The sequence below is a fragment of the Carassius gibelio genome, chromosome A15, assembly GCF_023724105.1.
Source record: "Carassius gibelio isolate Cgi1373 ecotype wild population from Czech Republic chromosome A15, carGib1.2-hapl.c, whole genome shotgun sequence".
In the NCBI taxonomy this organism is placed as follows: Eukaryota; Metazoa; Chordata; class Actinopteri; order Cypriniformes; family Cyprinidae; genus Carassius; species Carassius gibelio.
Genome location: NC_068385.1, coordinates 3,064,600 through 3,082,365, shown reverse-complemented (window position 1 = coordinate 3,082,365; position 17,766 = coordinate 3,064,600). Strand labels below are relative to the sequence as shown.

At 35.8% G+C, this 17,766-nt stretch overlaps 1 protein-coding gene across 1 annotated transcript in view; it reads left to right on the top strand.

Moving 5' to 3' along the window:
- LOC128028945 (neurobeachin-like) overlaps window positions 1–17,766 on the top strand; it is a 235,933-nt gene that overhangs the window by 66,928 nt on the left and 151,239 nt on the right. Inside the window, exons 13-20 of the mRNA XM_052616324.1 lie at window positions 913–1,081; window positions 11,149–11,228; window positions 12,712–12,774; window positions 13,507–13,604; window positions 14,096–14,188; window positions 15,701–15,809; window positions 16,754–16,835; window positions 17,095–17,218. Coding sequence (XP_052472284.1) covers window positions 913–1,081; window positions 11,149–11,228; window positions 12,712–12,774; window positions 13,507–13,604; window positions 14,096–14,188; window positions 15,701–15,809; window positions 16,754–16,835; window positions 17,095–17,218 — 818 coding nt within the window. The remainder of the gene's footprint in view (window positions 1–912; window positions 1,082–11,148; window positions 11,229–12,711; window positions 12,775–13,506; window positions 13,605–14,095; window positions 14,189–15,700; window positions 15,810–16,753; window positions 16,836–17,094; window positions 17,219–17,766) is intronic.

Sequence of the window (17,766 nt, the reverse complement as noted above, 5' to 3'; positions counted from 1 at the left end):
AGCAAAGGAGGCTGAATGAAGCACAAAAAAATTATAAAAAGAGGCAAAAAGGAAAAATGGGTATATGGATGAAAGAGGGAAGACAGAAAGGGAAAATAAAGAGAATGAAAGAAAAGAAGTGAGGAAGAAAAAGAAAGAAGGAAGAAAAGGAAAGAAGGAAAAAAAAGTTAGGAAGGATAGAAGGTAAAAAAGGGAAAAGAATGACAAAAGAAGAAAGGAAAAAGATAAAAGTAAAGGAGAAAAAACAAGAAAAAAGAAAACATGGATAGATGAATGAATACAAAAAAAGCAAGGATGGAAGGAAGGAGGAAATTGTAGGAGAAAAACAGGAAGAGACATGAAAAGCAAAGAGAGGAAGTGAACATAAAGGGAGGGAGAGAGAGAGAGTGTGAGACTAGTCGAGGATAATGAACTGAGCAGCACAAGCAGCAGCAGTGCTCTCTCCTCAGGCCAGAGGAGTTCATGGACTTGCATCATGTTTTTGATCCTCCCTCCATTCCTTCCCATCATCCCTTCCTGTCCTCACTGGATGGAGCCCAGTCTGCCTGCATGTGTGGCCTGTAATTGGATGAGTTATGCCATCAGCGTTTTTTGTCCTCCTGCAGCGCATCACTAGTCAGGCCTGACCTGCTGCTCACAAACAAACCACAGCACCTTCTGACTTTCGGCTTCACCCTAAAATATTAACCATATCTGCTGGTCTGCAGCAGAGCTAGCCGGGTCAGAGGTGTCGCTCCCATAGATATCCAACAAGAAATGAATTGTAATGAGGGATCTTGGGATGCAGTTAAGAAACAACAGAAAGACAATGAAAAGTAATCATCAGTGTTTTGTATTCTTATCTGAGGCAGCTGTAACCTTTTGTAACCGTGTGTGTGTGTGTGTGTGTGTGTGTGTGTTGCTGTTGTTCAGGTGCAGCTCTCACTGTACACGTACCTCTCAGCAGAGTTCATTGGCACAGCAACCATCTACAACACCATCCGTCGAGTGGGGACTGTGCTGCAGATCATGCACATCTTGAAGTATTACTACTGGGCTGTGAATCCGGCCCACATCAGTGGCATCACACCCAAAGGCCTGGGTCTGTACACACACACCCACACACACACACACATATATACACGTTTAATTTTGTGAAAAGTGGGGACATCCCATAGGCGTAATGGCATTTATACTGTATAAACTGTATATTCTATAGCCCTACACCTAACCTTAACCCTCACAGGAAACTTTGTGCATTTTTACTTTCTCAAAAAAACTCATTCTGTATGATTTATAAGCGTTTTGAAAAATGGGGACATGGGTTATGTCCTCATAAGTCACCTTCTCCTTGTAATACCTGTGTCATACCCATGCCATTATACAGAGTTGTGTCCTGATACGTCACAAAAACATGCGCGCACACACACACACACACACACACACACACACACACATACACACACACACTCTGGCAACTTGTGACTTTCATGCAAATAAATCTAAATTAATCTTAATAAATTAATCTAAATTCATGTAAATAATATACAATGAACAATAATAAACAAACTAATGTTTTTAGACCTAAACATTATATATAAAGGTGTATATAGATTGCATGTTTTATTTCATATTTTTTATAGTTTACAGCCACTATTTAATAATGTATTACAATTTGGTATTCTGTTAATTACTTTTCTGAAGCAATAAAGGAACAAAAATGGAGTGACACCTATTAGGTATGATTATTAAATATGTAAAATAATACATTACTTTTATTAATTATTGTTAAATAAATTCCAAAACATGTTTTTCGGTGTTACTTTGGAAAATTGTGACATTTTAATTTTAATTTGAACATTTTTAATTCATTTTAATTCTGTATTATTTTTCTTTAAAAAACACTTGTAACCTTTGACCAAAGTTATTGCAAGAATAAAAATGGCCAAACATATATTTAACTTCCATATGCTTACTATTACCTGCAGTAATGTTAACCATTCAATATCACTCGTATGATATACTTTATAATAATAATAATCATATTACAGTTTTTTTCAGTCGCTAACAAGCATTTGTCCAAGCAGTTGTCACATTTTCAAAACTCTAAACACAATTAGCACAGCATCTGTCTATTGTGGCCATACCATTCACACATTTCATGTCGTTTTCACACAATATGGAGTCATTGAACACATTTCCACAATGCTTACATTTTCTAAACAGACAAGCTATACCTCTCAACAAAATTATGGATCGTTTTTGTAGTATTTACAAATGTTAACACACAACATCCCACAAAAGCAAAAACAATGTTCCAAACCTTAGATACAGTATAAAAACCTCTGCTTCTGCGATGATATCAGTTCAAAAACAATATATCTTAGCTGATTTATGTTGTGTAAAATGGGCCAACCACAGCTGATTCCAATCTGGCTTAGACTCAATGGCAGGGGTTATTTTTTTCTATTACATTGAGACTTATACAATAAAAGGAGGACTTTGAAGAGTGATATTTTTGGAAACAGAAGCAGAAAAAGACAAACACTGTTATGTATGGACGAGGAAGAGTAAGAGCCAGGGGCCCAGGGAGAGGAGCAGGAGCAGTGAGAGGAGCAGTGAGAGGAGCAGGAGCAGTGAGAGGAGCAGTGAGAGGAGCAGGAGCAGTGAAAGGAGCAGTGAGAGGAGCAGTGAGAGGAGCAGTGAGAGGAGCAGTGAGAGGAGCAGGAGCAGTGAGAGGAGCAGGAGCAGTGAAAGGAGCAGTGAGAGGAGCAGGAGCAGTGAGAGGAACAGTGAGAAGAGCAGGAGCAGTGAGAGATGCAGGAGCAGTGAGAGGAGCAGTGAGAGGAGCAAGCAGTGAGAGGAGCAGTGAGAGGAGCAGTGAGAGGAGCAGGAGCAGTGAGAGGAGCAGTGAGAGGAGCAGTGAGAGGAGCAGTGAGAGGAGCAGGAGCAGTGAGAGGAGCAAGCAGTGAGAAGAGCAGGAGCAGTGAGAGATGCAGGAGCAGTGAGAGGAGCAAGCAGTGAGAGGAGCAGTGAGAGGAGCAGTGAGAGGAGCAGGAGCAGTGAGAGGAGCAGTGAGAGGAGCAGTGAGAGGAGCAGGAGCAGTGAGAGGAGCAGGAGCAGTGAGAGGAGCAGGAGCAGTGAGAGGAGTAGGAGCAGTGAGAGGAGCAGTGAGAGGAGCAGGAGCAGTGAGAGGAGCAGGAGCAGGAGCAGTGAGAGGAGCAGTGAGAGGAGCAGGAGCAGTGAGAGGAGCAAGCAGTGAGAGGAGCAGTGAGAAGAGCAGGAGCAGTGGGAGGAGCAAGCAGTGAGAGGAGCAGTGAGAGGAGCAGGAGCAGTGAGAGGAGCAGTGAGAGGAGCAGTGAGAGGAGCAGTGAGAGGAGCAGGAGCAGTGAGAGGAGCAGTGAGAGGAGCAGGAGCAGTGAGAGGAGCAAGCAGTGAGAGGAGCAGTGAGAGGAGCAGTGAGAGGAGCAGGAGCAGTGAGAGGAGCAGTGAGAGGAGCAGGAGCAGTGAGAAGAGCAGTGAGAGGAACAGTGAGAGGAGCAGTGAGAGGAGCAGGAGCAGTGAGAGGAGCAAGCAGTGAGAGGAGCAGTGAGAGGAGCAGTGAGAGTAGCAGGAGCAGTGAGAGGAGCAGTGAGAGGAGCAGGAGCAGTGAGAGGAGCAAGCAGTGAGAGGAGCAGTGAGAGGAGCAGTGAGAGGAGCAGGAGCAGTGAGAGGAGCAGTGAGAGGAGCAGTGAGAGGAGCAGGAGCAGTGAGAGGAGCAAGCAGTGAGAGGAGCAGTGAGAGGAGCAGGAGCAGTGAGAGGAGCAGTGAGAGGAGCAGTGAGAGGAGCAGGAGCAGTGAGAGGAGCAAGCAGTGAGAGGAGCAGTGAGAGGAGCAGTGAGAGGAGCAGGAGCAGTGAGAGGAGCAGTGAGAGGAGCAGGAGCAGTGAGAGGAGCAGTGAGAGGAGCAGGAGCAGTGAGAGGAGCAGTGAGAGGAGCAGTGAGAGGAGCAGTGAGAGGAGCAGGAGCAGTGAGAGGAGCAGTGAGGGGAGCAGTGAGAGATGTGTTCTATTTTGAAATGAAGATTTAGTATATATTTAACAAAATGTGTTTTTGAAAAGAAAATTATCCATTTGGCCAATTGTGTTTTGTAGGTGTTAGTCTGTGTTAAGAGTTTAGAAAAAGTATCTGAAGTATGGTTAAGCGCTTGTTAGCGATTGAAAAAAACTGTAATACATTGTATTATTATGTATTCATGTTGGTTATTTTATATATTTTTAAATATATATTTCTTGCTAAAAAATAACAGAATTACTTAAGTCAAGTTTTTAAACTATATTTAAACATGCAAACATGAAATAAATATAAACTAAAACAACCTAGTAGGGACACTAATTCAGGGTTAAGTTTTTCAGCAGGTTGGTCTCATGTTTCTGAGAGTGACTTTTAATGTAGTTTAGCATTGTTGAATTACATAAAACTGTGACTGTTTTACCACCTCACCTCAGTCAATCTTCCACTTTGACTAAAAGTGTTTTATGTGAACTCCCCATGCACCCACAAGTGCTTCTCATGGACTCTTTCTGTCTCCTCGTCATGTCCGCAGTTATTATGAGTGACGACATTGGCTCGGATTTTCACCCCGTCGCTGTCACCTCCTGATGAGAAGCAGCACTTTTAAATAATCCAAGCTTCATGCTGGTCCTTTTCCCTAAAATTTGGCACAATTTCTCTCTCCCACCAATTCAGCCATGCTTTAAACCCTTTGTACAGAGGTAGAAAAGAGCACAGAAGAGTAATAACCCATGAAAGCTTCACACTGTGATAGACACTAAAGTATCCATGTGGGCTGAATTCCACATGGCTCACCTTGGGAAGCACACAACTAGCCTTTCATGGCTGAAAATATCCTTTTCTTTTTGTCTCTTCACTGCCTTTTTTTATAGATCGTGGCTTTTAACTGTACTTTTCTATTCTTTCCTGTCTTATAACACTTTCAGGTGCACACTCTCTTTCCTCTCTTCTGTTCTGTTTCTCTTTCCTCATGCAAGAGCGTCCACTGTCCTCTCTGTAAAAACAAATCCTGCTGAAGCTGAAAGCACCCACAGCTAGAATATTTTAGACTTTCATGTCCTCTGAATAATTCACAAATATTCTCTGAATAAATCACTCTCTTTAAGGTCAGGAGTTTGTTTTATGCTCTCGACCATTTTAGTACAATTTAGTTGTTTGTTAAAACACAGCAAGGCAGAAATTGCTTTGAGAGATAATTCTGCATAATTTGACTGTCTATACAGGAATTCATGTTAGCCTGATGGCGTTTAGTGACTTTAATAAGCAGAAGACAGACAGATTAAAAGGATTTCAGAGACGCAGCATGCTTGCACATTCACTGTGGGACTGGGAAATCAAATTGTTCTCAATTATTTGTTTTATTCTGCTCCTGCAAGGTTTTGTGATCTGGATTCTGTGCAAAATATGAGCAAAGCATAACCATAGCTGATATTGCACAAAAGGAAGCATCAAGAGCTATAGATTACAATTTAGCACCAGGGATGCATGGCTACTTTTGAATATTCAGTGCTTATTTTTGCAGAGCTTTGATTAATTCTTAATGTAAACTAGTTGCTTATTAGCATGCATATTACTAGAATATTTTCTGTTTATTAGTACTTATAAAAAACATATTAATGCTTTATTCTGTATGACCGTATTTTAAATCACTTTATCATACCCCATACCTAAACATAACAACTACCTTACTAACGTAAAAATAGATAATAATAATAATACATTTATCACAAATAAAATACATTTTCATAAAAATAAAAGTAAATAAACACATGATCCTTCAGAAACCATTATTATATGCTGATTTGATGCCCAAGACACATTTCTTATTACTATCAATGTTAAAAATAGTTGTGCTTCTTAATATTCTTGTGGAAAACATGATTTTCAAACATGTTTTGAAAGGTAGAAAGTTCAAAAGAAGCATTCATTTGAAACAGAATTAAATCTTTAAATGTTAGTATTTTGTCTAATTAGTCTTTGATCAGTTTTGTCAGTCCTTGTTAAATATAAGAATTAATGAAGAATATATATATAATAATCATACTGATCTCAACCAGTTGATCGGTAGTGTATTTGTCTGTAAATTTGTTGACGAGGCGCTAGAGACACACGGGAGACACAGCTGCACAGATAAATGCTGAAATGAATCGACTACATGTTCTTCGGACGCATTGAGCTCACGGTTATCTATCATGGTCTATTATTCTCTGTGCCGGCTGCTTTTCAAGACAAGATAGTCTTTCATCTTCTTTATTCTTAATAATCTTCAATAGCAAGTGTGTATGATTACTGTGTAATCTTCGTTAGATATACCATCTGTCTTTATCACAATCTGAAATGATTCTAGTGTGTTTCATGTGAGCCTGAAGAAAGGGTAACTAATTGTCTGAGGGATAGTAATACCAAATCTTCACAGAATGTCATGATTTGCTTTTCTCCAGGGTCGTTTTTTTTTTTTTTTTTTTTTTTTTTTTTTTTGCTATCAATAAAACACTCCACTGCTAAATTAGGGAACTTGGTGAGTTTTTTTTTATTCCTTTTTTTTTCATGAAGCGATATATGGGTAAGCGTGTAATTTGTCTTAGTAGTAGATTGGATTTCTGATTTAGCTGAAGCTTTGTTGTGTTGTTAGCCCGTGAGCCTTGTTTGGATTCCACACACAAACAGAATCAGATCGCCGCTGTAGTTGACTGGTGCAGGGGTGGCCTGGGACTTTTTTTCTAAGTTTTAAAAAAAAAAACTTTTTTATTCCTAATGGTCAGAGGTAATGCTGTTTTTAAGGATGCCAGGCACTGGAAATACACTTAAAGCACTTAAAATTGCCTTATGCTGTCTATGAATGTAGAAGCAATGTAGTAAAATATTAGTTCATACTGAGAGTTTCATGTGGAGGTTAAGATGTTGTAAATAACATAAGTTTATGTGCCAGAAACCTTTTTTAATGCAAGTTAAGACAAATGAGCCTATGTGAACATCTATGGCAGTATATATAAAACGTTTGGGGTCAGTAAGATTTTTAAAATGTTTTTAAAATGTTTCTGGAAGGATGCATTTATTTAATCAAAAATACAGGAAAAACAATAATGTTGTGAAATATTATTGCAATATAAAATAAATGTTTTCTATTTGAATATATTTTAAAATGTGATTTATTTTTAGACATCTTAGATGAATTTTCAGCAGCCTTTACTCTGTCACGTGATCCTTCAGAAATCAAATTAATATGCTGCTAAAGACACATATTGTTATTATACATTTTGTTGCACTACTTATTTCATTTTATTTTTATCTATTTTTAAATAATGTAAAAAAATATATTCTACAATCAACAGAAACTGAAAATGAAAAGAACAGCATTTATTTTTAACTAATATTTTGTAACAATGCAATTGTCGTTTTTGTTGTTGTTGTTTTGTTTTTGTTTTTTTGGTTCTGAGACAGATATATATATATATATATATATATATATATATATATATATATATATATATATATATATATATATATATAATTCATTCATTCATTTAAAATGTTAATAAAGCAGATCTTTGGAAAGAATAACAAATTCAGGAATTGTGATATTTTTGAAGAAAGTAGTACAGATTTGCTAGCACTTTCACTCAGATATTGAATTTTTCTTATTGTTCACACACATAAACCCACAAGTGCAGAAGATGAAGGACTTATCTTATCTTATCTTATCTTATCTTATCTCAAAGATCAGCTGGCACTGAGATTAATACATCATCATGAACCTCCAAACCCCCATGACACACAAAGAAACACACAAACACGTTTCACAGTCACTCCAGGTGAAGAGGTCTTTGAGCAGCTCTTCTAAAGCATGTAAAAGAATTTGTCTGTGGCTTGCCAAGTAGGTGGTTCTCTGTGGCAGTCCACATTGATTTATTCTTCATATGTCAAATGCAGGTTTATTTATTTATTTATTTATTTTTTATTTATTTTTTTCCCACAAAGGAATGGGTTATAGAGAAAGCAGTATAACATAATGAAGTGTTCAATTACTGCAACAAAGAGTTCTGTTTTACATTGGAGTCACATCAGCTAACCACAAACCTTTCTCTCTCTCACACACTCTCTCTCTAAAAGCAAGACCTCACAAATTAAAGTCATGCATCACTCCTGCTTATTGTTTTCAACAGCACAGACAGTCTTTTCTCAACAGTGTCTTGGAGAACATAGAAAGACTCCCTCAAGAAGCATCAAGCAGACAAGCGAACAGTCCTTTTGTGCATACTTAACTTTAGTTCTTGCATATAACAAACCTCAGTACTCGAGACGCTGATAGAGCTGTCTGTAGATGTTTGTGCAGTTAAATCGAGTGTGTTGTCGTTTGGTTAGCTAGTTGGAGAAACATGTTGACAGTTGAAACATATTGAAACTGTTGCCTTCTTGTTACTACAAACTGGTTCTGAAGAGAAGGAATGTAGAAGAAGACAGTTTATGTTAAAGGAATAGTTCATCCAATAATGAAAATGTATAGAATTATAGCATTTCATAACTTGCTCACCTATGAATCCTCTACAGTGAATTGGCACCATCAGAATGAGAGTCCAAATAGTCGATAAAAGCATTACAATAAGTACTCCACAACACTCCAGTCAATCAGTAAACGTCTCTTGAAATGACAAGTTGTGTTTGTAAGAAACAAATTCACTATGTTTTTAACTTCAAACTAGTTTGCCCGGCTAAAAATATGAGCCATTTGTTCATAATATTACTTTCTTTAGTGAAAAAGTTATCTTGTCTGAATCAGAAGCGATGGAATTTTCACTGAAGAAAGTGATATTATGGATTATGGTATTTTGGCAAGAAGTGAGGGAGTATTTACGTTCATATACTTATGTAAAGTTACTCACCTTTGTTAATGCTTAGCCGGTCAAAACCCAAGTCCAGTTCTGCTGTGTGAAAGCTTTTTGTAAAACTCCAGGAGCACGATTACATTTCCCTCCTTTTGAATTCATTTTCCCAAGTCGTATTATGACTCCAAAACAAATTACAGCATATCTTCTGTGGCCTGGATTAACATTTACACCCTCTGAAGGGATCGTTTTTAATTTAATTTCTGTATATGTCCTGCAGATCTGTTTTGATACGTGCTGCAGTTTGGGCTGATCTTAAGGATGATCGGATGACTTAAGAGTGCACAGTGTGAGAGTACAAATTCATCGATTATCTGTTTGACGCCATGGCAGATTTATTATTCTTTTGCAAATAAGAGACAGCGTTTGCAGTGAGTTTTCATATTCAAAATCAATTAAATGGTGCGGGAAGAAGTGTTTTTAAGTAAAAGAGATATCAGTCATTCTATTGATCGGTTTAGTTTTGCTTTAATCATGACTTTGATCTTCTGATGAGATCCAGTAGACAGCCAAATTTTTTACAAATAAATTTTCCCCTTTGTTTTGCTCAATTTGGAGAAGAACTTGGCACCAATCTATGGCCAGTTGCTCCAAAGTCTCTTAGATTGCAGATTATGTTGTTTACTAATGAAATTATATGTTTGATGTTATTTTTTATTACTATAATGACAGTGCTGATTAATGTGGGCTAAGGAATCTATTTTGTTTAGATTTTTAGGGGGGTTCTATTTTAGAGAGAAATATGCATGCTTTATATAATCACTCAACATATTGACCGGGTAGGTAACATCCCATGATCTCACTTTAAAAAGTGCTTGCTTTTAAAATCATCACATTGAATTAAGGATGCTGACAATGTAAAATCAATTGCAGATGCTTAAACTAAACTAGATAATATTTTTAATAAAAGCAATGCTAATCTTGTCAATGAAATGATTGATGAAAATCTTTACTGTTGTTGTTTGTTTTCCGTTATCAACATTAAAGGCACTTTTGACAATAATTAAAAACTGTTGGAGCTGTAAGAGCGGAACCCTGGTAAACTGATTAAAATCGCTTTACTCGTGAGTTGATTAGTTCAGTCAAATGCGTATTCTGCAAATTATATTAATCAGTTACGCCTACAACACAAGCATAGTATTCATTTTGCACAGACGATGAAGCTAATACACAGATCTACATGTGTCAGTCATTTTTCAATATTGTAAACATTCTCTAATTGTTTTTTGTTAGGTGACAATACTTATAATTAATCTGAAGATGTTTTCATGACATGTATTTTACCCAACTTACCTGTCTAATACATGTCGAAGTTAACGTGTTTTTACAGTATTCAATTAATTTAAGTCTTTTTGCACATAGTTGCCAACTAAAATAATTTAAAACAAGTTAAATACTTAAATCATTCAGATAGAATTAACTAAATTTAAAGCATACTTTTGTCAAAGGACAAAAACTTGGATGAAAACTTAAGAAAATTGAATGTATTTATTCAATGCATGTTTGGATTATTTAATATTCACTTTTAATATTCAATACATATTTATGTTTATAATGAGTAACTGGAGTGCCTTAATTTATTCAGAAATGTATAGTGAAATTAAATCTGGACATGTTGATCTTTATTTTGAGGTAAAGGGAAAAACAGCTCCAGGTGCTTAAAATTATGCTTCACAATTCTTGATGAATGAAACCTTTAGATACATACTGTATCACTTTACCAAAAATTGCTGGTTGCTGCTATCAAATGAATAGGGAAAGAGACATGTTGAATGAAGTGGAGTTGATCACTTCAGACAGTGAAGTAACGAATTATTGGTGGTGATCAGACCTCCTGAGATGAATCTGTGAATATGACAGCTAATCAATTTGTGTTTCATTTCATATCAATGCTTAGACCATTTGCAGTGAAACACTCAAATGAAAAGCTGTCACACATGCACACTGTGCTCAAAAGGAGCTCTAGGAGGATGAGAGACCATCGCAGATGTTGCTGAATTTAACTGTGGCCTGTTGAACTTTCACTGTCTTTCTGCCTGGAGTTATTAAGGGCTTGGCTCTTCTGTAAAGCTCTTCTCGACTGCTAGAAGTGGCTCTCCACTGACTGAGAGCAAGACACTCTTTGACACTGTTGCTACGAATTTAACGCCAGTGTCTGTGAAACATTAAACATCACATTTTTTAGAGATAGTGCGGTTTGTTGTAACCGTTCCACTGTGACTTTGTGTTAGTAGACGGTCCTCGGCCCTCGCAGAAAGAGATCGCCTCCCTCAGAGCCTTCATGCTGCTCTTCCTCAAACAGCTCATACTGAAGGTGAGCAGCATTTAATGCGATCACATATTGTGTAACTGGATAATATTTACCATATGCATACAAATAATAATACAAATATAATGATTTGACATCTGTCCTCAATCTTACCACCCTTGAAAGCATATTAACTATAGTTTAACTGTAGTGCGTAGCAAGATAAATACTTATAATATCAGCCATATCAGAAACATCTCTGCAGGAATAGAACTGAATTTAACAGGATCATGAAAAAATTTAATGAGACATGATATCATAATGTATGTACCCATGCTCATCAATATACTGTATATATTAAAATTCATTTTGGAAGTTGAAATGTCCTGTTCAATATATTTAATTTTTTTATAATTAGTTATAATATATATAATTGTATAAAATAATTTATATTGAGTAGGACAAATTATAATTAATAATTATTAATATTTTATTTTATTTTGGTAAGGCTAAAAATCAGCTGGGAAGTTGGAATGTCATGCTCAATACAAAACAATATACAAAACAAATTTTCTTTTATCAAATATTTTTTAATTGTTTTAATTACAATGAATAGTTAGTCATTTATGTTTGCAATATTTTTGCTCAAATACATTTAAAAAGCTGATATATCCTGCTCAATATAAAACTTTTTTTTTTTTAAATAAGATAAAATAAAATACGTTTTTGTCCTAATAATGTTTTCTAATTATTTAAATATAAATTAACAATTATGAATTATTGTTTACATTTGTTGCTGTTTTAAAATAGTTGAAATTAATTTAAGAAATAATTTATATTTATTCAATACATACATTTAAAAAAAATTTTTTTGATCACACTGTAGGGCATTGTTATATGAAGAAGTGAAGGCTATGTTACAGGACCTGAGATATAACCTTGCTGTAAAAGATTTAACCTTTCAGAATGATAGAGTGAATTTAATTTTAATTGTGTGCCTGTCACAAATACACATATATTGATTTGTCAAAGTAAAGAGAACAAGAGCTCTGGGGCTGTTGCTTTGGCAGGTTTTCGCTCTCATTCACCAGTCCCAGCTGTTTACAATTTTCTAACAAGACCCTAGGAAAATGTGAATACTTGTTCAGACCAGTGCTAACAAATCACAAAATCTGTCAGGTAGCCAAGGCACGAGCAAACAACAATTAGCTCTCAAGCTGCCTGTGCTCTTGCAGTAATGGAAAATGTGTGCATTCATCAGCACCGCTACAACCAGACAGTTCACGCTGCTTTCCTAATAATAAGAGACAGCTTTTAAAAGCCAGGACCCAAATTTGCCGTGAACAGTAATTTGAGCAAACACAAACAGCCTCAATGAATTTGAAATAACTGATATTTTGTGTGTTATCTTCTTTTTTCTGTTTAGATTTCATAGTCTGTCAGCATGCGGATGTCGGTAGCAGCTTATAAGTGCAGCTGGGGGTTTAGCAACAGCATATTGCAAGAGTAGCATTGTTCAGTGATTTCTTATTTTTATTATATTCATCAGGACCGAGGTGTTAAAGAAGACGAGCTTCAAAGTATTCTCAACTACCTGCTGACCATGCATGAGGTGAGTCTTCACCTATTTCAGTTTTCCATCAGAAGAGCATTTGAATCTGACACATTTCTGTTTATATATATATATATATATATATATATATATATATATATATATATATATATATATATATATATATATATATATATATATATATATATATATATATGGCCCAGTTTTATGCCCCTTTAAATCATTATATTATTATTAATTCGGGCCAGATAGTTAATAATAATCACCCCCCAAAAAACAGAAACATATAAATTATGTAATGTTATGTTATTTTCTTTTGGAGTTTAAGTCAATCAAAGAATTGAAAAAAAAAGGAAAAAGAAGGAAATATGAGTTTTCAAAATTGATAGTAATTAGAAATATTTATAGAGCAGCAAATCAGCATATTAGAAGCATTTCTGAAAGATCATGTGACACTGAAGACTGGAATAATGCCTTCTGAAATTTCAGCCTTGACATCACATGAAAAAAAAGAACAAGAAACTGGGTATTTTAATTTGTAATAATATTTTTCAATATTACTGTTCATTTAACATTTTTCAGTCACTATTTTTCTTTTCTTTACATATTCCCATTATTTAGTAGTTGTCATGCTTTACTATTATTCTAAAATGTAGAAAATATTCCCATTAAAGAATAGCTTGGCCTTTAAAAACTTTTGGTTTAGTTTTGGAGTTGAATTGAATTGAGCACAGGGTTCCATTAAATGCTTATGTGTTTTACTCTGTTCAGGATGAGAACCTCCACGATGTTCTTCAGCTGCTGGTGGCTCTCATGTCGGAGCACTCTGCCTCCATGATTCCTGCTTTTGACAAGAGGAACGGCATCCGGTGAGATCTGAGTTCACACACGTACAGTCAAATTTCATTATTTTTCATCTAGTCTCTGATGATGGAGTTTGCCTACATGATACAATCATTTATTATTCATGAGACTCAACATAGGAATTTCAATGATATTTCCATATTTATTTATTTTTTTCTGACAAGCAGGATAAAGCTCACACCCTGCATGTCAAGCTAATGAAATATAGATGGATTTGATAGAGTTATTTGCAAGTTTTACTTTTTGTTACTTTTTGAAGTTTTGGGTTTGGCTAAAAATATCTGATATGACTTTGATGAACAGCTACATGGTGTTTTACACAATGCCATTTCCTCTCTAGTATTACTTATTACTGTCTGCCAGTTTCTAATTTTTTAGCAGCAGACACATGATGAACTGAAAAAAAAAAGGGTTTGGCATTTTCCCAGTGGTTTTTTGTTTTTCCCATGAAATTTATTTATATATTTTTTTTGGTTTTAATTTCATTTCTTTTCAGGGTGGTGTACAAACTACTGGCTTCCAAGAGTGAAAGTATCCAAGTTCAGGCTCTGAAAGTTCTGGCATATTTCCTCAAACACTTAGGCCACAAGTGAGTGCATCTATTCTTCTCTCTCCTATTTTTTCTCAAGTGTATCCGACAAGGTGAAATCTGTGCTTGCATATGGACAGAGTCCTCATCAGTAATGTGTTTATTAAATTTTAAAGCTATTTTTAAATGGTCTCCATTTGGCTCCAGGGCTGTTGGTACCTATAGTCAGATACAGTAATCTACCCAGAAGCTTTTTTTAACTAGTGAATAAATAAAAACAATACAAACAGCATATTGTGAAATATTAGAATTTAAAATGACTGTTTTGGATTGTTATGGATGCAAACTAAAAGATAGTACCATTATTCATTTAAAACATGAATTTATCTGGCATCAGTGCAAAAACAGCTACACATTATGTAAAACACAAGACTCAAAAAAAAAACAAAAAAAAAAAAAAAACCTGTTATTCACTCTGGATTCTGGCTGATAAATACGCATATGACCTTGTGTCATTTGTATGTACTTAGCTGTGACGTTGCTCAGCAACCATAATCAACTTTTTTTTTTTGCTTTATGTTCTGTATTTTGCATTACATAACGTTTCTATGTTGCCCTCACATGTAAATAATGTAAACTATTCCTGCCCACTGATGGCAGCATGTGTACCTCGGCCAGCTCTTCTGAAATGTGCCGCTGGCTCTGATGTCTCTATAGCGGTTAAACATGAGATATAATATTTTTGGTGTAATTGGTCTCATGAATCTATTATTTGTACAAATTGTTTTGGATGAGGGCAAAATCCCTTCACGTTATATTTAACAAAACTTAAATGCTGTATATTAGAACGCTACCTTTGTACTTTTGAATGAATTGCCTAGCAAGTATTATGACTGTTGTTGTTTATTAAATATTATTATTCAATAAATTATATTTTATATAAATAATAGTAATGTTCAATAATAGTATTAAGTATTGGGAAATGGTGTGTGTGTTCCTGATGGTGATTAGTTACATTGCAAAGCTAATGTTTTATTGTGAATATGAGATTGAGCCGAAGAATGAATGCTGTGTCAAATGCAGATAAGCACACTCACTAAAGTGAGCTTTTAAAACGGTAAAGGCCATCTGAACTGGTTTTAGAGCTTAACAAACCCAATGACATTTGCAGACTTGTACTGCAGTTAGCCTAGAGTGCACATACAATCAACATTTGCTTTTTGTCATCATAAGTGTATCCATCGCTGAGTGGTTACCTTTTCTGGTTGCCATTTGTCTGTACCTGCTGTTGGGCAGGACTGCATTTAGGAGGCTTAGCATCTTGACAGTGTCTCAGCATGATCTGCTGTTGGGTAGTCTGTGATTGTGAAAGTCACAGCTCTCCAAGTATGATGTGGCTGCTTCGTTATTCTGTGAGAAAAACTGAAGGTGCTGTACCTGACACCACTGAAAAGGAGCCAAGCTCAGTGGCCATCAAGACCTGTTACTGCTAGCTTGACATTAGCTGTGAGGTGTATGAAAGCTTGCATTCTAACTACAGTATGTCTTCTATGTGTGTGTGGTTTGTCACAGGAGGAAGGTGGAAATAATGCACACAAACAGTCTCTTCACACTACTTGGAGAACGACTCATGCTGCACTCCAACACACTGTCGATAACTACGTACAATACACTATATGAGGTAATCTAAAAAGATTATCTCTGTCCTGGATGCTGAATGGTCAGTACAGTGTATATATATATATATATATATATATATATATATATATGTGTATGTGTGTGGATGTGTATGTGTTTGTGTGTGTGTGTGTGTGTGTGTGTGTGTGTATATAATGCTGTATATACCCATATATATATATATATATATATATATATATATATATATATATATATATATAAATATATATATATATAAATATAAATATATAAAAATATAAATATAAATATATAAATATATATATATATATATATATATATATATATATATATATATAGAGAGAGAGAGAGAGAGAGAGAGAGAGAGAGAGAGAGAGAGAGAGAGAGAGAGAGAGAGAGAGGTTTTTTATTTATGTAAAAAAATTTAAATATAAAAGATATTTAAATGACAATTTGTGTCCTTAGTGTTATATTATATAATGTAATGTTCAGAAATGTTAAGTTATATTATATAAACTAACATTACATTTATTAAAGTTATATACATGCATAAAATAATATAGAAATAAATAATATAGAAATTATTTTAAGTAATATCTTTAAGTTTTTTTAAAGAAGTCTGTTATGCTTAACAAGACTGCCTTTATTTAATAAAAAATACAGTAAAAAGACTAATATTGTGACACAAATAACAGTTTGCTACAGTATGTTAATTTACATTTAAACAGTTAATTATTTTTTTTTAATGTAATTTATTCCTTTGATGGCAAAGCTGAATTTTTAGCAGCCATCATTCCAGTCTTCAATGTCAAATGATCCTTCAGAAATCATTCTAATATGCTTATTTGGTGCTTAAAAACATTTCTTATTATTATCAATATTCAACACAGTTGTGCTGCTTGATGATTTATGCTGTATATACCCATTACCATGCATTCATGAGTCTCATCTGATCCGTTTCCTGTCTAGATTTTGACAGAGCAGGTTTGCACACAGGTCGTCCACAAGCCACATGCCGAGCCCGACTCTACCGTGAAGATCCAGAACCCAAGTAATTCTTTCTGTCAGCTCATGTATTCTTTTTGTGGCCTGGTGTTAAGACACTTACTGACATCTGTGAACGTAAAAAAATGGTTACTACCGAATGATTAAATGTTTGTTTCTGCACATAGACTTTAGCCAGGGATGCCCATTTCATGTGTCAGTTAGTGAGACTGCATGCTCATTGGTTCGCAGCTGTGCCAAACAGACAAAACTCTACTTTTGTTTGCTGAGTGATTGATGCATGCTTTTCTATTGGTTGTTCTCAGTGATTCTTAAGGTGGTGGCCACACTGCTGAAGAACTCCTCGCCCAGCACGGACCTGATGGAGGTGCGGCGTCTCTTCCTGTCCGACATGATCAAGCTCTTCAGTAACAGCCGTGAGAACAGACGGTGAGGGTCTCTTCCTCTCTCGCCCCTTCCTCCATGACAGCAATTAACCGCCTGGTGAACGGATAAGAAAAGAGAGCGGACAAACAGAATGACGTTTTCGATAATCCTCGAATTCTCACCGTGTTTCTCTCGCAGCAGATGTTTCAGTGACGCATTCGAGTCTCGCTGCTGTCCTATGGCTGTTGGTTTTCCTTTTCTTCTCTCCAAAGCCGTATGCTGCGTGCTCCTCTGCGCCGTCACAAGTCTGGCAGTCAATCAGTCGCCCAGCGTGTGCTGAAATCTCAGTCGGCTGTTATAACCACATTTCATCATCTCCATCATTAAGTTCTACAGTGAGCCACTCAGAACTGAAAGGAAGAAGCCTTTTAGACTAGATGAAGTCATTATGTTTCCCAAGTGCTTTCCTGAAACATCTGTAAAAAGTGTCTGGTAACTAGACCAGACATTTATCTTCGCTAGTAGTGGAATAGTTCACTTGAAATAAAAACCAATGTCAAGAATCAGAATCAGTCAGGTTCTTGAACGAATCTTTCAGAGCTGTGTTTACC